Source organism: Myotis daubentonii, chromosome 3 (assembly GCF_963259705.1).
Source record: "Myotis daubentonii chromosome 3, mMyoDau2.1, whole genome shotgun sequence".
NCBI lineage: Eukaryota > Metazoa > Chordata > Mammalia > Chiroptera > Vespertilionidae > Myotis > Myotis daubentonii.
In genome coordinates, this window is record NC_081842.1 from 208,212,872 (window position 1) to 208,233,561 (window position 20,690).

The window sequence follows — 20,690 nt, forward strand, 5'->3', positions numbered from 1 at the left end:
AGCCACCTCCCTCCTTGGGGGTTCCTGTCTACAGCAGAGTCCAGCTCAGGACCGAACGCGTCTGGCCATTCGCCACAAAGGAGGCAGAGGAGCCAGGGCGGGGTTCGGCATGGAGGACAGGGGTTCTAGCGAGGGACCCAGGCCGTCCTCTGCTCTCGGGCTCAGCTCCTGATCTGTAAGCAGAGGACATGGCCCTGTGACGGTATCCAGGCCAGCTCAGCACCGCTGCCCTGACTCTGGGAGGAGCAAGGTGGGGCCTCCTCCATCTTTGCCCCCCTCCCCAGGCCAAAAACCTGTGTGCTGAATTCTTTATCTCATATCTCACATCCCACATCCAATCTGTTGGCTCTATCTTCAACATGCATCTGCATCCTGTATTTATAAAATACTTCAGTAAAACATACACATTAAAACATAAAATGAGAAGGGAAAAATCTAGAATTTGACCACTTCTCACCACCTTCAGGGCTGCGGTCTTGGTCTGAGCCACATCACCTCGTGCCTGAGTTACCACAACTGCCTTTCTCATTCTCTCTGCTCCACCGTCCTCAGCCCAGTGTCTATCATCCGACCCTATCCCTCCTCTCCTCACCCCTCCCAGGGCTCCCCATTCCCCTCTGAGTAGGAGCCAACACCCAATGCCCTGAAGTCCCCCATGATCATTTCCACTACCCCTTGACTCCACCTCCTGGACCCTCTCTGTCTCTCCCTCCACCTGAGCCACCGGCCTCCACGCCGCTCCTGGAGGCTTCAGGCACGCTCCCTCCTGAGGACTCTGCCCAGCTGTTCCCTCTGCCTGGAAGGCGCTTCCCACAGGACTCACCCCCTCCTCCTTCGAGTCTTTGCTGGAACCTTCCTCAGCCTTATGCTGACCACCCTTCTTAATACCACTCTCTCCCCACTGCCACTTCCCATCTCTTGGTCCTGCCCTCCCAGTCTTCTCTGCCACCTGATGCACCAAATACATTCACTGACAGCCATTGTTCATTGTCTGTCTACTCACTACAATACCAGCTCACGGGGGCAAGGACCTTTGTTCCCTTTTTTAAAAAAGCACTGACATATGCATTGAATGATATGAGGTCAAGGGAGAATGTAGAATGTGAAGGAAGTTCAGGTAGCCCAGAGGGAGAGGAAGAGATGAGGTGGGCAGGCCAAGGCGGGCCTGTGGTCACTCGGAGAAGTCTGGGAGCAGGGTGTCCAATGTTCTGAGCAACCCACCACTCTCCACCTGTGAGAACTTGGGCAGCTCAACCTCCTTTAGCCCCAGTGCCCTTGTGGGCAAACCCGTGGCTGGTGGGAGGCTGTGCGGCCATCGCAGGGACTCGGTAACGTTCATTCCCTTCACCACTCGGCACTGTTGGAGGAGCGCCCTGCCTCATAGGGGCCCGACGTGGAAGGTGGATGTCTTTTTACAACAGCCTCTGTAACGTTTGACCGGCCGTGATTCTTGCTGTCAGGCTGAAGCCATCAGTCAGTCCTGGAGGTGGAGCGGTCGTACACCCTCTGCCAAGGGCCTGCTGGGGGCTGTGCCCCACAGGGAGGTGTCACTGGTTTAGGATGACTGTGCGCTGAGTGTTGGTCAGGTGTGGCTGGTAGAGCCGCTGTCCCCCATTCCCACTCCTGGGGTGTCTGTGGAACTGTGAAGGGCATGGGGACCAGCAGGTGTGGGGACTGTGGTCTATGGCAGCGTGGGTGTGGCTGCAGGCCCTAGCGGGAGTGGCAGGCTGGGGGTGGCAGGGACTGAGCTGACTGGGTTTCTGGGACAGTGCATGAATGGCTGACGGCTTGTGGGATGGGCCAGGCATTATTGAGCTCACCATGGAGCAGAGTCACATCCAGATGTGAGAACAAAGAGAACAGATGGAGTATGGCCCCAGGCGCTGAGAGGGGAGAAGGGGAGTCCAGACTGTCCCCAAAGCCTTGTCACTGGACTGAGCAGCCTCCAGGTACTGAGCACTGACCTTGTCCCGGCCCAGGGCTCCCTTCATCCACAGAATACTCGGCCATCTTCAGGCAGATGCTGTTAACATCCCAGGGTACTGAGGCTCAAGGCCACACAGCTGGCATGTGGCAGAGCGGGGGACCTGAGCCCAGCACTGACGCTCCTGCCCTGGGATTCTCCCCCACGGGCTTGTCCCAGAGGGAATCCAGTCTTGGAGAGAGGAGGGTGAGGCAGTATAACCCAGGAGGCTGCTCCAAGGGCTTAAACATGCCCTGGTTCTGGCTAAGCCACTGAATTGTGCGGCTTCGTTCATCCATGCATACAACTACTGCACAAATATCTAGTGTGCTGACACTGGGCTGGGCACCATAGATTTGGTGGGAGTAGGGGAGGTCTCCTCCGCCTGCAGCTCACAGCCCAGGTGGAGACAGACAGGTAAACAGGAAATAACAGAACTGGGAGGAGTCGGGGGAGGATGCAGGCACACCTGGAGCCATCCATCCAGACCTGCTGGTCCGCAAAGGATTCTGGTCCTGGAAAGATTAAGTGGGAGTCAGCCAGGCAAGGCAGAGAGGAGGGGAGCGTGCTCCGGGCAGAGGGAACAGCCTGAGCAAAGGCCAGGAGGGAGCGAGGGAGCGAGAGGTGGAGAGGCGCCCAGGCCTCGGGGAAGGAGGCTTGGGTGAGAGACTGCACAAGCCCCTCCTCTTTCCGGGCCTCAGGTTCCTCATGACATGAAAACCCTGTGAGGCTCTTTCTCATTCATTGTCCTTGACCATCAGCCAGAACCTAGGATCTGTGAACATCCCTGTTTGCAGATAAAAACAGAGGCTCCTCGAGGGCAGTGGGGCTGGAGCGGGAACCCTTGTGTTCTGAGTCTAAACCTCGTTTCCTGTCCCCTTTCTCAAAATGAGGGGGCTGACTGGATGCTCTCTGAGGCTAAGCTCTGGGAGCCAGTGTTCAAAGCCTGCAGGACCTTGAGCTTCTCTGGGCCTGAGTTTCCTCCTTTTATTAACAAAGCTATTCATAGCTCCGCCTCATAGGGTTGCTAGGAGGGTTAAAGGAGCCGCCCCACACACAGCCTGAGCAGGGTGCTCGGCATATAGTAAGCTCAGTAAATCCCACCTGCTGCCTGGGCCCTACATCTGAGACAGGGTTGGCCTGCCCTGGCTGAGCGTGGGTGTTCCAGCAGGCGGCCGTGGCAAGGCCGTGGGCCTGTGCCTTTGTACTGTACACCCTGCCGCCGATGCCCAGCTTTGGCTGTTGTCACAGTTGGTGGTGTCAGCTGGGGAAGCTGACAGTCAGCACAGCTGTGCCAACCTGGGAGGTGGGAGTGGGGGAGAGGGGAGGGAAGGGCTGCCAGTCTGCATTCATGGTCAGTCCTCAGGGTGAGGAGTGGGGGCTCCCAGCCCAGCCGAGACCAGGGCTGGGCAGGCTCCAGGTGCCTGGCTGTGGGTTTGGGACAACAAGTGTCCACAGAACCTTCCTCTTCTTTTCCCCCTCTCCCCCTCACACCCCAATTTTCTTGTTAAAACACAGCTTGGCTTCTGCCAGGTCTCCGTTTGGAGAGAATGTCCCCATGAAAGTTCTATCAGCTCCTCCGTCCTTCCACTATGGCTGTGTGTCAGTCGGGCCCTGAGACCTTTGGTCCAACACGCCAGTGGCCGGTGCTGGCCCTTTCCGTTCTCCACGCCAGGCCCTGTGCTAGGGGCTGCTCTCACCCGTGGCTGCAAATCCATGATGTGCTCTTCATCATTATCCACAGTTTACAGAAGAGGGAAACTGAGACTGGGGTGCGTGTAAAGTGACGTGCCCAGGACCACGTGGCCCTAAAGTGGCACAGCCAGGGGTGCACCCGTCTGTTCTTCACGAGGAGGTGTTAGTGGCAACGATACGATGGTGGAGGTTGGAAGTGCTCATCCTCTCCTATGCTCTGCTGGGCTTTGCTGGTCTGGAGCAGGGTCTCCGTCCAGAAGCAGAAGGGCAGAGGATGGAGCACCCCGCTGTGGTGACCGATCATTACCACTAGGTGCCACCCAAGTTCTAGAGAAGTGTTGGCAGCCTTCCCTGGAGCGCTGGAGGGGAGGAGCAGTGATTCCCAGCGAGTGGAGAAGAGTGGTGGAGGTCTGGGCTGAGATGGTGTGGCAGCAAAACAGAGCTGGACAGAAGTTAAAGTGGTAAACACAGATTTTATTCAAGAACGCTTGCAATGGGGGAAAAGAGACCTCAGTGGGGCTTAACTCTGAAAAGCAGAAAGAAACGTGGGTACCTATAGCTAAGGAGCAGGGTCAGGGGTCGGTGGGTAGAAAATGACTGAGAGGGTAGGGGAGTTCTTGCTAAACTGGCCTAGCAGGATTCTGGGGCCAGGATGGTCAGATAGCACCCGGAGGATTGGAGGCTGGAGGGCGAGGAATTTGCTCAGATACTGAGGGTGGGTGGGGAGTCTCACTAAACTGACATAGCAGGGTGGTTGCTAAAACCGGGCGGATGCAAAGATGGACACTGGAACCCAAAGGTCGAGGCCTGGTTGAGAAGACATCCCAGAGGGGCCCGACTCACGTGGGGTCAGGGAGAGCCTGTCAGTCCCTCTTCTGAGCAGTCCGTCTCTGCTGGGCACTTTGTTCACCAGTGACCATGGGGCCACCTGCCGAGATGTGGTCGCAGAGGGTATTCACTGGGTGGTGTGACCCACCACCATTTAAATGAGGGGGCTTTCTGTGGAAACAGGAGAAAAACAAAGGTAATGGTTGGAGCCAACAAAACCCAGTTTCTGAGTCCAGAGGGCAGCCCCCTGAGCTTTCCAGATGTTGGCTTGAAGCATCTTTGCGGATGAAGTGAGGCCGGCAGTGGCGCTCCAGTGGTTTGCTGTTTGAATGTCTTTGATGATGGCACAGTCCTCAGTGTCAAAGTCAGGGCCTGGAGCATCCAGCTTCAGATCGCCCCAGTGAGGACCTGGGCAGTTGGGTTTTACTTCTCTGTGACTCCAAGTCAGGAAGAGGGGAGGAAAACTGGACATGTTCTTATGGAGAGTTGTAACCAGATCTTGAAGGAAACCAGAAGAATTGACAGAAGGTGCAAAATGGCAGGATCCAGGGCACACTCCTGCCTGTACAGGTGGAGAACTAGCTAGAATGGAAAATGTAGTTTAACCCAGAGGCAAAAAACTAGCTCAAGGACAATGAACATGACTATGATTTAAAAGCCATGTGGTTGTGCTGTGTATCTCTACAGTAATCCCTCCCTCTTTAAAAAAAATATTTTTTTATTGATTTCAGAGAGGAAGGTAGAGGGAGAGAAAGACAGAAGCATCAATGATGAGAGAGAATCATTGATCAGCTGCCTCCTGCACGCCCCCTACTGGGGATCGAGCCCGCAACCCGGGCATGTGCCCTTGATCAGAATCAAACCCGGGACCCTTCAATTGGCAGGCCGACACTCTACTGAGCCAAATTGGCTAGGGAAATCCCTCCCTTTTTTTTGTTTGTTTTTTTTTGATTAGTGTTTACAAAATAAGTCTGATCTCTTTAGATTATTCACAGAAGGGCGGCAAGAATGGTAATTGACCATGTAGGCCTTTTTGAGTTTGTGTTGCTAAAACCTTTCATGACGAATCTGACTAGATTTTTAAAAGCCTCACAAGGCTAGAGCCAGGGACTCACCACCAGATTTTTCTTGCAGCCCCTATAGCTATGGGTGAAGTCCTCTCTTCTTGAGGCCTCCAAGACATCCTGTCTCCTGGGTCTGCCAGGGATTGGCTTCCTTACTCATCTTTACAGGCGCCAGGCTGGTTTTTCCTAGAGGACTTTGCAAGCATTGGCTCCCTACAGTCATCTCCAGTTATTTAAATCATAGCCTCTGTACACATTGCTCTCAAATAGGATATCCCAGTCAAGCCTTGGTAATGGAACCAATGTCTCCAATTACGTTCTGTTATAAGGAAGCAGATTCTTATTGCACTTGTGTGAATTTTTATGTTGTCATGGAAATAAGAATACGCAATAAGGGTTTTCAAATTCTGGAGGGGTCATTTAGGGAGAAAAGATAAGTGTTTCATTTCTGCTTATGGAAGTATCCTCTACTAAATGGTCCTGAGTTATAGGTAACTTAATATAAGAGGGAAAGGAGTTCCTTAAATCCAAAAAAAAAACCCAAAAAAACATTAAATAAAGAAGCAGAAATGTTCCAAATAACCATCTGTCATTGGTTAACGCAATCCCATGTAATTCATTAGTGTTGGTTTGATCTTGGTTGGTTAGCAGCTTTATGAACCCGTCAGCTTTTCTGCTAGTCCTCACATCCTTACCCAGTCCACTGGTATGATCTCAAAGTTGGCCAATGTCATCAGAAGCTTGTTCCTCAGAGTAGCTGTTATAGTCCTTTCCTTGGGTCTCAGAAATAGCCCTTTCGGATGAAGGCTAAGTATTTTGGCTACCAGCTGATTGCAAGGGCTTCCAGGAAAGCATCAGAGAAAAACAATAACTAGCTGTAAATGACAAAAGGCTTAAGCTGGCCATGCTTAAAGATCTGGTGAGGATGTATTATAATCCAACTGCCAAGGAAATGTGGTTGTCTCTGTAAAATGCAACATATTCAGATAATAACTGGAATCATGACTGATAACATTGCACCAGGACATATGGACAGCAAGGTCATTGACAAATTTACGTGAACTTCACACATTTTTTTAATCCTCAGCCAAGGATTTGTTTATTAATTTTTTTAGAGTGAGCGGAAAAAAAGGAGGGAAAGAGAGCGAGCGTGAGAAACATTGATGAGAAAGAGAAACATCTATCTGTAAGCACCCTGATCTGGGATTGAACCACAACCTAGGTATGTGCCCTGACTGGGAATGGAACCCACAACTGCTTTTGGTGCATGGGACGACACTCAACCAACTGAGACTCCAACCAGGGCTGAACTTCATATGTTTTTAAAAATATTTATACTACTTTAAATATTTACCCATACAAATATAACTTAGAAAAAGCTAAAGCATCTCTTATTTGATGCCTGTCACGCAATTTAATTTGTCAAGTAAACCAAATTATTTTTAGCATCTCTCTTTTCACAAGGTAGAAGAACAAATCCTTTGAGATTTTCCAGGCCCTCTGAAAGGGCCAGTTTGAGATCAAGATTTCATTTAGGACTTGATTTGGGAAAAGCAAAATTGTAAAAAATATAAAAACAAACAAACAAAAACAAAAAGAACCCTTTGCTCTTTTAAAAGTGAGACATCAATTCCAATAAAACACAAAATCTTTGTTTCCTGTACAGTTTACTCAAGAGGTAAAGAAAAATCTTTTACAATCTCTTATAAAGAGCAGACCAATGATCTAAGGAAACTTGGCTGTTTTAACTGAGAAAACCAAATTCTAGTTTTGCATTCATATATTGGTGTGCTCATTTTAAAAAACCTTATAAATAAATCAGTTCGATCTTACCCAGCTTGACTGCCTATAAAATTCCTTCTCCACAAACCCTTTACAACTTTCTATATCCACTCAAAAATTGTTTTGTCCTACATTTTTTTCTCTTTCTCATTCTGTAACAATTTTTAAACACCCTCTGAACAACGCCTTTAAAACAAATTACTCTCCTTTTTTAAAAAACGAAAATGTATCCTACATTCTTGCATATTTTGCATACAGTTTTTTCTTCATCTTTATTATTCCTAGTAGTTTTGTTTAAATATATTAATTAGAATTCTTAACCCTGAGTAACCTTCATTTCCAGTGGATATAAGGAAATAGACCATTGTTAACTGGCTTCCACATAGCAACATTCTACAGTAAATTAGCAAATTTTATAAATATACCATCTCACAATTTTCTCTAATATAACTTTTTATGTTTATTAAGAGACCCAAATGTATTTCTCTATCCCATATAAAAAGAAGCCAAAAGTATATAAGCTTAAACTTATGCTTGGTAATTCATGTTCAATAGTTTAACTTACTTAGAAATGATCTATATATTTAATGTCTGCTGATCCCTTAATTTCATTTTACATAACTCTGAGGTTACAAGTTACTAAAAAAGATTTTGGAAACTGTTTTTAGGCAGATATCTTACAACATTAAACAAAGCTAGCCTCATCTCAGGTTATTCCCCTGCTAACTGTTTTTTGTTTTTGTTTTTGTTTTTTTAAATATATTTCATTGATTTTTCACAGAGAGGAAGGGAGAGGGACAGAGAGTCAGAAACATCAATGGGAGAGAAACATCGATCAGCCGCCTCCTGCACATCTCCCACTAGGGATGTGCCCGCAACCCAGGTACATGCCCTTTGCCGGGGTCCAAACCCCAGCGGGTCCAGGGGTCCCCAAAGGTGTGGACGGAGTCGGCGAAGAAGGAATGACACGGAGACAGCGTTCAGTTGATCATCATAGCCGGGTTCGCTTGTCAGGGTCTCCAGCCAGGTTCTGGAGCCAGTTTTCCAGCCAAGTTCTGTCTAGGATCTCCAGCCAGGTTCAGTCCAGGTTCTCCAGGCAGGTCCAGTCACCAGGTTCTAGTCAGGCTCTCCTGCCAATCTCCGCAGTCAGGTTCAGTCCAGAATCCCCTGCCATGCTCTCTCGCCAGGCTTTGCCTCCAAGCTCAGAGGCCAGTCCCTGTCCAGGATCCTCTGGCATGCTCTCTCCAGCGAAGTTCTTCTGTCTCTAGAGAACATTCTGTGTAGGTTCTGTGCCTAGGCTCTGTCTCTCTTGGTCCTGTCTTCCAAGCCCTGTGTTCTAAGTTCTGAGTTCTGAGTTCTGTCTTCTGCTGTCTTGTTGTATCTGTATTTATACCAGTTGATTCAATCCTATCAATTTCTATTACAAAGGTTAGGGCGTTTCTTATCTCCATTCCAGGGAGTAAAGATTATGTAGCTTAAGCATGATTGTTTGTAGTTAAATTGATTAACTACCCGCCTGGCACTTAGTTAAGGAGTTCATCCCCTCCCTAACTTCAGGGGAAAATCCCTACCTGGGGATTCAACCTTTCTCGGAGAGGTGACCTTGGTTAAAACACAGCGCCAAGAAGGTGAGCAAACATATTAAGAACCGTATGCCATATATGCCAGGTCCCTTGAAACAGCAAGGATGGACCGGCTCCCGGCAGCCCTTGACCGGAATCGAACCTGGGACCCCTCAGTCCACAGGCCGACGCTCTATCCCCTGAGCCAAACCGGTTTCGGCGTAACTGTTTTTATAGTCCATGCATGTTAGGCAAGTATCATAAAAGCCAAATCCTAAAAAACTTAAATACATGGCTTTCTTGGTTTACTGTGGTGTTTGGTCTACATGAAGTAGTAGAATCAAAGAATTCATTCTTTTTTTTTAAAATATATTTTATTGATTTTTTACAAAGAGGAAGGGAGAGGAGGGATAGAGAGTTAGAAACGTCGATGAGAGAGAAACATTGACCAGCTGCCTCCTGCACACTTCCCACTGGGGATGTGCCTGCAACCAAGGTACATGCCCTTGACTGGAATCGAACCTGGGACCCTTCAGTCCACAGGCCAACGCTCTATCCACTGAGCCAAACCGGTTAGGGCCAAAGAATTCATTCTTGCTGTATCTTTACTTGTGCACTTGTTCTTACATTGAATTTATAATATTTTTAATTGTAAGCATCTAGTAGATATGATGTTATCCTATTTAACTGGTAAACCTGAGTAGAATAAAGTGTATGCTCATATTATACTTTACTGCTAATAACTCCGAAGACATGGCTGTTTTTGTTAAACCAGTGATATTAAACTGGTCTTATTTATCAAAGATTTGCTCAAATCTTTGAACATGGGCTTAAAAATATTTGGGTTAGTTTCTATATTTTTGAGTATTTTAGGAATACTGAATGTATGTAAGTGCTTGTTTATCTCGAAGTCATTTTGAATGGGAGCTTTACAAATGAATTTGGTAATACCATCTTGAGTAGGAAAATATTGCACATACATTATATACTCACATACACACATACTGATGATAAAACAGATCTTAATAGGTTTCATTCTAAAAATTTAACCATGATTAAGTAAAACATAGTGATACAGAGTCATTGGTTTAAATAAAATAGATCACATCTCTGTTCCATTTTATATTACTTATCCAAATTATGTTTTTGGCAGATGAAACAAATTGAGGTTACTGATTCAACATGAGGGCTAATGCTTTGTACCAATATTTATGGAAAGGACTTTTATGGTTTTTCATGTGTCCTAATATGTAATCTTACAAAGGCTGTGGACTGCATTTTAGGCAAGAGACTCAGGCGACATCCAGCAGTCATCTGGATGTCCCCAAGGCCCGTCTGAATGGACAAAATGTCCAGTCTGTTTCCAATGAGCCTTTTTCCTTTTTAGCTTTAGGAGTTGCTTTCGGGGACCCATGAGTCCTATTGGGGCCCCTTAATAGGCTAGGGGGTGTGCAGAAGTGATTCAAGTGACTGTAGGAAGTTGAGGGGCTGGCGTGGGCAGGGAAAGGGGATGGCGGGGTGGACAGAGGGGTGAGAAGGTAGAGATTTAAAGGAGGTCCTATGAATAGATTCATGGGTACTGAAGGGAGGACCAAAGGTGGTAAGAGAGGGAGATGGGAAGGAAGAGGCCTTAGAGGAACCAGTTTGTGGAGGCCTCAAGTTTCCCAAAAAAGCCAGCGAAGTTCCAGTTCAGCAGAGGTTTGAGAAGTCGGGTTTCAGTTGACTAGGAAGTTCCTTTGGGAGGAGCAGGATCAACTAGGCAGAACAGAGATGCTTCCCAAAGAGCCAGGGGAAAATGTCCAGCCTAGAGAGGTAGGGAACGCCTCCCTCCTCAAAAGGAAGAGTCTGGAAGGATGACTTCCAGCCCAGCAGGCACTTTTCAAACACATCAGCCAGGAATTCTAACCAGCTTCAGGGAGAAACTCGAACCTTAGGAATCAATGCCTGACCTCACCACACGGCAGCAGGCACTGATCCCCAGCCCTGGCTCAGGAGCTGGACTCACCAACGGACCCTGATCCACCAGACACAGGCTGCCAAGGTGCACACTTGGGGTCCTGGCGGAGAGGCCTGGGGTCCAATGATGAACCAGGTATCACCCGAGTCACCGCGCCACGGCCGTTAGAAAACCAGATGCTGGGCAGTCGGTTCAGTGGTAGAAACAGATTTTATTCAAGACTATTGCAACAGGGGGCAGTATAGCACCGGGCTCCATTCTTAATACAACAATCACAAAGCCACATTTTTCTTAAGTGGGGATTTAGAGGAGCCGGAGGTGGGTTGGGGGATGGACAATTGCTAAGAGGGTAAGATAATTCTTGCTACGCTGACCTAATAGGATTCTTGCTGAGGGCAGGCCAGATCAGACGATGGAGGATGTGGAATCTGGTCAGACATTGATGGTGGGTGGGGATTCTTGCTAAAATGACAAGGCAGGATTCTTGCTACAGCTAGGTGACGCTGAGATGGACATGGAAACCCAAAGGTTGGTAAGAGGTCTCAGGAGCCTGACCCCTTCGGCAAAGGCAGCTCCTAGACCAATGTAAAGCAAGTGCAGCCCCGTCCACAAACCTTAGCATAAAAGATCTCACTAAGCTGAAAGGACTCGTAAGGAAGGAGAGAACCTCTGGATTGCAGGAGCCCCTTCCTCAAAAAATGTGACCCTCACTCCTCCTCTCCACCTTCAGACTCTTCAACCCAGCTCCACACCTCTGGTCTAGACATCTGACCCTCACCCCTCTCTCCCCTTCTCCCCACCCTTTCCTCCTCCCCAGGCTGCTCCCTCCCGGCCTCCCTGAATCTTCTGCCCAGCTTCCTGCCTGGGCCTTTGTTTCCCCTTTCACCCAGGGGGGTCCCAGCCCTCAGCCTTTCCTCCCCAGGCCTAAGGTCTTTCCACCCACTGGCCTGGCTGCTGCATGAGGGGAGGTGCAGGGGGAGAGGCTGAGGGCTGGGCCCTGCCTTCTCCTGTGTTTGTCAGAGACCTGGGGGCCTGGGGCCTCTCTCTCAGGTCTCGTCTTCCACACTCAGGAGTGACCCCAACAAGCCACACGTTCCCTGCCAAGTCCAGGACCAACAGCAGGACACGGACATGCCCAGTCCTGGGCTGGAGGACCCCGGTGGCCACAGTCAGGGCCCAGGCCTTCCTGAGTCCTCTGGGGACCAGCCTTGCTGGAGGGCTCCAGGGAGAAGGTGGCAGGGTAGCCCGTAGGCTCCAGGTCCACCCCCACCTCTGCCTGCTCCATGTGCCTGGTCCCCAGAGCAGGAACCGCCACCCTTCTTCTCTGTCAGCCCCCAGAGGGCACTAGGGCAGTGCAGGGGGTGGCGAGGAGGCGGGGCTACAGGTCTCCTTCTTGGGCCGCTCGTAGATGCTGCAGTTGGGGGTGGTGCCCTGGCAGTAGATGTTGAGGTAGTTGCGATGCTTCTCATTGTAGGTCTGCCTCTGGAAGCACAGAGCCACGCTCTTGTCGCACTCGCAGGTCTGCCTGTCGCAGTCTGTCTGGTTGCGATCTCCTATGGGGAGGGGAGTGCATGCACTCTGAGGGTCCAGTGGTCCCCGCAGGCCCACCCCAGGCCTGTGAGCTCTGAAGCGCTGGGCTGGGCAGCCTGCGTTAACAGCCCTCCAGGTGGTTCGTGTGCATGCGAACCTCGGAGAGCCACGCAAGGCCTGCATGTCGTTGCATCGTTGGGAAACTGAGGCTCGGAGGGGGATGGGTTTACCTAAGTCACCAACACCCCCAAGGCAGAGCTGGGGGTGTCAGGAACTCTCTCCCATCACAGAATTGTGGACACCCACCCTGGAGGGCGTTCGTGCTAAGGATCCAATGAGGAAAGCACTTCCTCCCACAGAGCAAATGCCTAATGCGTGGTAACCGCTGCTGCTGTTATTAGTATTAGCCTCCGGAAATCATTTACCCCAGCAATTCCCAACCGGAGGTGTGCGTGCGAGCCAGCTGGCAGGCTTGTGAAAACACTGCCCAGCCCCACCCCTAGAGCTTCGGACTCAGTAGGTCAGGCAGGGCCTGGTAATCTGCGTTTCTGACAAGTGCCATGGGGATGCCGATGCCCCAGGTTGGGGAAACACCCTTTGGGAACCACCCACTAGCCAATGGTTTGCAAATATTTCAACCTTTCCATCAACAGAACCCTTTCTCTTAAATGAAACTCTTTGCCGAAGGCTAATACATCAAACAGCTGAAAGAGAAGCCTCTTAAACTGTAATATACATTAAAGAGCCAGCTGGACCACTCAGGGACTCCCTCCCCCCCACCGCCCCCCCCCCCCATCACCTCTCACCGCAGCTATTCCCCCTGCCCCAGGAATCCCCAGAAGTTCCCATGAAAACCGCTGCTTGGGGTTTAAATGGAGGGACACCCCCTCTTTCAAGCCAGCCCCTGGGCCCCATGTTTGAACAGCAGCATAGGAGGCCCACAGAGCCCCGAGTTCCCAAGGGCCCAGGTGGCCCCAGTTCCCCCCACCCCCCAAGCTCCAGACTCTTTCCCAGAGAACAGGAGACGAGTTTCTTTGCCAAGCTGGGGTTGCTGGTGAGCTGTTAGTGAGGGACAAGGAGCAGAGCCCGGTTAAGAAAGGAGGCAAAGGGAGCTCAGGCTGCCCACAGCACGGGATCGGGGGCACCTGCTGCCCCACGGAGGGGCGCATAGGGGAGGCAGGGCACGGACACCTGGGTCATTAGCTTGGATACTGCACCCGTTGGGAGAAGACCATGGGGAGTCCCGGTAAAGGAGGAAACTCCACCGGACCTGACTCCAATAGCTTGAAACCTGGAAACTCTGAGGGTCCTGGGATGGCGCCACCTTCTGGTGGGGTCCCAGTGACAGAACTGAAAGGGAACCAACCCCCTTCATGTACCCATGGGGAGACTGAAGCCAGGTAGGGAAGGGCCCTGCCCAGGGCTACAGGGCCAGGAGATGCTGGCAGAACCCGGCTTTAAACCCCCAACCCCCGGCTCCCAGGCCAGTGTCATAAAGTCTCGCAATCACCTAAGAGATGCCTGGGCCCCACCCAGACCCACTGAATCAGAATCTACAGAGCTGATGAATCTCCAGGACGAGAGAAATGGGGACCACGTCAGGCTTGGGGATCAGAACATACCAGGGAGATGTGCCAGAGCCACGGCGAGGGTTGTTAGATTGAACAAACAACAAAACAAGAGGCCTGGTTAATTTGCATTTCAGACAAACAAATATTTTTAGTATAAGTATATCCCAAATATTGCATGGGACATACTTATGCTAATTCTTAAATTCTATACTAACACTAATTGGCGTTATGCTAATATTAAATTTTTAGCATAAGTGTATCCCATGAAATGTTTACGATATACTTCTGCGTAAACATTTTTCATTGTTTATCTGAACTTCAAATTTAACTGGGCTTCCGGTCTTTCACCTGGCAGCCCTGCACAGGGCCCCAGCACAGGCTGGGGCAGATGTCGGGGGAGGGACTCACTGCAGACAATCGTAGTATTATTCTCGATGCTGTACTCATAATGGTCCACGTAGGTGTGGCAGCCCTGGTCAAAGAGCTTCTGGTAGCAGCAGTCATGGGCATGGCAGCACCTAGGGGCGGGGAGAGGAGAACAGGCCCGCATAGCCAGGCTAGGCCCATCTCCTACCAGCAGAGACCCTGCTCATCTGTCCCATTCCCTCACTGGTCAGACCTTCAGACTGAGGCCCAGAGAGGGGTAGTTACTTTCCTGAGGTCACACAGCCAGGCCAAGCAGGCCAGTGCCCTAGGTTCTTGTCCATGATTATGCCTCTTTGTCTGTGCCCAGGGCTCCAGCTTCCCCCCCCCCCCCCGCCCCCCGGGAGCTCTGGCTGCAGCTTCCAGAAGGGCCAGGTGGTCCAGCAACGTGGTCAGGTGGGAGGGAGGGTTAGGGTTATACACTGACTACATGCAGAGGCCATACCTGGCTGTGCATGGTGCCCAGGAAGAACCAAGGTCTGAAGGCTTGAGTGGGGAGTGGGGGGTGGGGGACAGGAAGCAAATGTGGGGTGGCTGTTCCTATCCCCTCTGGTGGAGGGAAAACAGTTAGTCCACATGCATTTATTAAGCTCCCGGGGATACCAGACTTGGTGCTGGCTGCTTTTGGGGAGACAGGAGTGGAAGACAAGCCATGACTTCCAGGCCTCCCTGAGGGATGGAGGAAGCACGCACAGCCCTGACCTTCAGAGCCTGCAATGTGATGGGGGCAGGGGTCACAGGCCTTGCCTTGGTCAAGCATCAGGGTGTGTTTGGGGGAGGTCAAAGGTTCCTTCCTGGCAAGAGTGGGAGTTCAAATGCCTCCAGGCCGGAGAGCTTTGAGATGGACAATAGAGTGTGTTCACCATGGTTGGAGAGGACACGGGTCAAAGGTCAGCTCGTCGTCACTAACCCATCAAACAAGCCTCATCGTTTGGGGAACAGGCCTCTCCCACCTCTCGAAGATAGAGACCAGTCTGACCTCCTCTGCCCCGCCCGGTTCTGACAGCCACCCTGGCATTCTGGAACCTACCAGTCTACTTCATCCATGGGCAGGCCACGCCCCCCCAGCCCGCAGTAGCAGCCGTAGCCCACGAAGGACAGGATGGCATTTTTCCCCGTGATGGCTTCCACCATGGTCTTCAGGTTGAACAGGCTGCTGTGCGCTGCGGGCAGGACTGCAAGAGAACCAAGGGGACGCTGTGCGCAGCCTGCCCTGTCCTCCTGGCTGTCCTCCCCGCACCCAGGGCCAGGGGGATGGGGGCGGGCGGCAGGCAGAGCGGGAGGAAGGAAGTCATGTACAGAGTATTCATAGCCCACGTCCTTACATTAAGCCCTGTGGCCCTGAGAAAATAATAATACTAGTTACCATCATGCCGAGGACTTCTCAGTGCCTGTCAGGCACTGTCCTAGGCCCCTTCTGCACATTAACTCATCGAGTGCTCACTGCAGCCTGGTGAAAGGCTATTGTGGTGGAGCTGCCCATTTTACAGATGAGATCGCTGAGGCCCAGAGCATTTAGTAACTTGCCCAAGAACACATTGAAAAGCGGCAGAGACAGAATTTGGACCCAGGCAGTGAGAACCCAAAGCCCAACTGGTCGGGAAACTATAAGGGCTGTGCACATGGACCTGCTCTTCAGGACGCTGGGGTTTGATTCTGGGTCCTTCTGCCTTGGCCTGGCTCCTCTGCCCCTAGCGGGGACTCAGCGTCCCAACCACAGTCCTGGGGCTGGTACATCTCAGGATAAGTCCAGAGACAATTGGGTGCCCTGTCATTCAATGAAGACACACACACACACACACACACACACACACACACACACACACACACACACTCCTTTCCCTCTGTCAGTGTCTCACAGGAAGCAATAGAGCAATGACCCTTCCTGTACCAGCAACATCAGCTTCCTGGCACCTGGCAGCCAGCCCACCCCAGTGACAGCCTCTCCTCCCCGCTCCCCTGCCTGCTGGCCTCCTGGCCTGTGCTGCCTCTGCATCTCCTCCTGGCTCACCGCTGAGTCGACACCAGGCACTCAGCTGGGTGATGCACCCCACCCCACAGCACACACACAGGCAGGAGAGCTGCTCTAGCCCCAATTGATGAGCAAACCAGGGCTCAGAACAGTGAAGATTTCAGAGCCTGGAGTGGCTGAGCCCGGACGTGAGTCCAGGTGTGTGTGCCCCAGAGCTGTGATGCCACCACCATGCAGGGCCGCTCCTGCCTGTCTCCCCCTCCCTGGGCTCCTCCAGCTGGGTCCAAGGCTAGGTGCCCAGTTCAGCACCCTGTCGCCACTCTCTCCACATTCCCCACCCTCCTCCACAGCCTGAATAGGAATCGTCCCAGGAGAGGGAGGCACCAAGAATTTCAGAAACTGGAGACTGGATGGAATCCCAAAGGCCGAGACTACTTGCTTCTTGAGACGTGGCTGTCACATCACGAGTGACAGGAAACTCACCATCTCAACATGCCTTAGTGGGACAAGCACAGACAGACCTGGGCCCATAACTACAGCTCCCCGGGGCCCCATTTTCCCATCTGTAAAATGGGAACATTAGTACTGACCTCCTGGGATTCCCCCGGGGTAGTACCCTGTTTGGAGCCAGCGTGCACCAGACACTCACTCCCTGCATGGCCCCCTGCCAACTCCTGGGGCTTGTTAGGCCCCTGGGCTAGACATGCCTGCCCCCTCAGAGAGCTGATGTTGGGAATCCTGCCCCACCAGAGTCTCCCTGTCTATTGGCTCTGCGATTTTCGACATTACAGAGAATAAGGAGCAAACAAGAGAGGACATGGGGAAGAAGTAGGGAGAAGTGACAGAGGACTTTAAGAGGATGGTTTAGAGCCATATAGGTGTCTACACTGGGGCCCGGGACAGGGAGAGAGAGGACCCTGCATCCTGTGGGCCTGAGCCTGTTTCTTGAGCTGTACAGAGATTTGACTGTTGAAAGGCCGGGGGTGGGGGGCGCGGGGGGGTGGGGGGGGCGGGAGGGAATGTCTGGGAAGGTTAGCTCTGCTCTGCTGGCTTTTTGGTGCTGGAGAAAAATGTGTGCCAAGCAGCTTGGGAGTTGGATGGACTGGGTTTGCAAACAGGTTTAACACTGTGAGACTGTAGGCAGGTTGCATAACCTATTTGACCTCAATTCCTAAATCTGACAACAGCCAATAATGGCATTCCCTTGCGGGGCGCCCTGTGCAGAGCCCCTGAGGTCCTGTGTGAGGTCCTGGCCCCTCACTCCCCAGCCTGAGCCCCGACCTCCTACCCCACCCATCCTCTAGTTGTACAGGCGTTACCCTCTCAGGGTGGCTTCATCCCCAGGCCCCATCACACAAAAGGTGGGCACACACAGACACACACAGACACACACCTCATCCTCTCTTCCACACGCTGCACACTGTTACACACACTCACGCATATTCATACCCTCACACCTCACACACAGATGCACAATCTCCTGGTTGTCAATGAAAAACACTCATGCACACGCTCACCCACAAATACCTCACACAACTTATACATCTCACTCATACACACACTCACACCTCATGAATACACTCCCCCACAGGCAGCGCCCAGAGTGGGATCCGCGGCCTGAAGCAAGGCCACGTCCACACTCCAAGTGCAAGACACAAACAAAGTCTGCATTCAGTTGGGCCAGAGGCTCCGTCCCTGGCCAGTGGTTTGGGCTGAACTCAAGTGGTTATTTTCCAAATAACAGGTCACTTTGCCCGAATTCACCCAGCACTGTCTCATGTCCGGCCACATGGAGCCTTATGTTGCCTCTGGCATTTCTTTTCCTCCACGCTGGCCGTGTCCAGGAGAGGGGGGGACAGGCTGCATGGAAAGCCAGTGAGAGGTTCAGGTCGTCTTCCATCGACCCGAGGCACCTGCCACCGGAACATCTAGGCCTGTGGGGGTTCAATATGTGTCAGGGGCTTCAGCTGCCCCCGATCCACATGCCTGGGGTTACCACCCGGGGTAAGAAGTCCCTGGACCTGCTCTATCAACTTTTTATATGCTCACATAGACACCACTGCTCCATACACACCACATACAGGTGTATGTACCCCTATGTTCTTATACATCCTCGAGACACACACAACTCAATACACATGCACACTTTATTGAAATGTATACACACAGGGACATCATCGTATGCTCGGGCACACCTATAGACACATGTGTATGTCCACACACAAACCATTAGCTTCCGTCTACATGTACACACATACACAAACACACCTCCAATGTACACAAACACCCAGCTGTGCTGGGGTGCCCAGACGCCCAGTGAATGCCACCACTTTACGATGCTTGCTCAGCTCTGGGCCCTGCCTCTTGAGGCTTGTAAATGCCAACTGCTCGTGGCGTGTGTTTACAGGCGGAGGAGGAGTGAGCAGCCCCGGAGAGAGGGTGAGGCCTGCCAGGGGCTGAGCGGGAAGCTGGAGGCCCAGAAAGACGAAGGACAGGCCCAAGGTCTCGCAGCTGCTCAGCAGATGGAGAAGCAGGCTGCCCAAGGTCAAGGGAGAAAGCCTGGGGGGTGGGGTGACTGGGGGGGAGGGGGGGGCATCTCCCCAGAGCCTTTACTCACTGCTGCCGGCCAGGATGGTGATGGTGAAGAACTTCAAAGCCAGGCTAGATCTGAGAGAGGACGAAACCCAGGTCCTGAGTCGGGCCATTCCTCCTTCCTGCAATTCCAGGCCTGCTGCTCCCGCCCCGGCCTCATTATCATTACAGATGCACTCAGTGCTGTCCCTTGTTGACCCTGGCGACATTGATGCCGTGGTTCCTGCTCCCCATCCCTGTGATTAGCAGCTCCAGGAAGATCTGAGCACCTCCTACCTGCCCTGTGCCTCCCAAAGGCTCAGCCCCCAGAATGGCGGAGCCAGGAGGCACCAGGAGCCTCTCCCCTCCCACCCCGAGCAGGAGTCGGCTCATTGCCTCACGGGGTCAGATCACTGTTGCAGATCAGAACCAACCCCCTGCCATATTTGGATCAGAAAGTCATGTGACTCAACCTGGTGGCTGGGTCTTGCACTCAGAGCCAAGGGACCTGGATCCTTGGATTCTAGTCCCAGCTCTGTTTCTAAAATGCTGTGTGACTCCGATAGACCTCTTAGCCTCTCTGGGCCTCGATTGCCTCATGAGGATGGACTAGATTCGTAAGGCCCTTCTAGTGCTGAAAATGCAGAGACATTCCTCAGCCACCCCTCAGAGACTCAGAGCTCTCTTTCTGGAGACATGGATTTAAGGAGCCAGTTCCCCACCTCCATCCCGGCTGCTCTGCACGGAAGGTTCTATCCCCAGGGAGCAGGCACGTACCTGGAGGTCCTTGAAGAAGAGGCCCTAAGATCAGGGCCCCTCCACCCAGAGGGGTGTCTAACCAGCACCGTCTTTCTGAACCCTTTGGGGTTGGCCTGCACCCCATCTGCCATGTTCAGGGTTCTGGGGGGCCAGCGACATAGAGCTCCAAAGGTCCGAGATCTGCTCCAAAGGCTCTGGGGAGTAGGCCCCAGCTTCTCACTGCCACCTACACTGGCAGGATCGAGCCGGGGCAGTGCCCCTGGGCAGGAGGCTGGTGACACATGGCCTAGAAAAAGGAGGCTCCACCCCCTCCCTCCCACCACCACCTCCACCCTGCCCACAGCTGCCTGGTGAAGTCCCCACCCCTGGAGCTCTGGCCTGCAGAGGGCGGGGGTTTATGCGCCTGGCCAGGGGTTGGCCCCTCCCGTTGCATCTGAAAAAATATTAGTCCAAAGTCCTCTCTATCCCCATCTGAAAAGGATGTTCAGGTTATTTAATGACACTTGCTACAGGACAGTGGGGCAGACTTTACTCAAGGGGGCCATTACAGTGGGGTCTCCCCTTGGGGAAGAGGGATTGAACTGAACTCCAACAAGGAGAAACGGGAATTTATAGCCAAGGAGGAGGGTGGGTGTGGGTGGATGGAAAATACTGACAGGAAACATCAGGGGTCAGGGGGATGCTGGCTGAACTGACTTAACAGGAGTCTTCCTAAAATTGGACAAAACAGAGACAAACACGGAAGCCCAAAAGCCGAGGCCTAGTTGAGCAAGAGTTCAAGAGAGACTGGGTGGGACATCAAGCAGAGAATGTTCGCCAGGGTCTCCAGGTGGCTAGGTGCCTGTCTGTAGGCTTCCCTCCACATCTGCAACGTGTTGGTGCCCACATCTGGCTAAGACGGAGGGCACGGGCACATGCACCTGGCAGGAAGCCCCCAGGAGGGTGAGCCTGCCCGACCCGAGCAGGGTTTCCCCACCCGCACCACGGGCAAGCGGCTCCATGCCCCTGGCACT

General features: G+C 52.1%; 1 protein-coding gene across 2 annotated transcripts; it reads right to left on the reverse strand.

Annotated features, from left to right (window-relative positions):
* Positions 1–11,410: 11,410 nt before the first annotated feature.
* PLA2G2F (phospholipase A2 group IIF) lies at positions 11,411–19,955 on the reverse strand. Of its 2 annotated transcripts, XM_059686127.1 has the most exons (5): positions 19,696–19,955; positions 18,965–19,014; positions 15,406–15,550; positions 14,361–14,470; positions 11,411–12,404 (listed from the first exon to the last, which is right to left on the reverse strand). In XM_059686127.1, exons 1-5 carry the CDS (start codon positions 19,806–19,808, stop codon positions 12,196–12,198), a joined length of 627 nt encoding a protein of 208 aa, XP_059542110.1. In that variant the 5' UTR covers positions 19,809–19,955; the 3' UTR covers positions 11,411–12,195. The 2 variants fall into 2 exon arrangements, with proteins under 2 accessions (XP_059542110.1, XP_059542109.1); XM_059686126.1 differs by lacking the exon at positions 19,696–19,955 and having other exon boundaries at positions 18,965–19,209.
* Between the last annotated feature and the right edge of the window lie 735 nt (positions 19,956–20,690).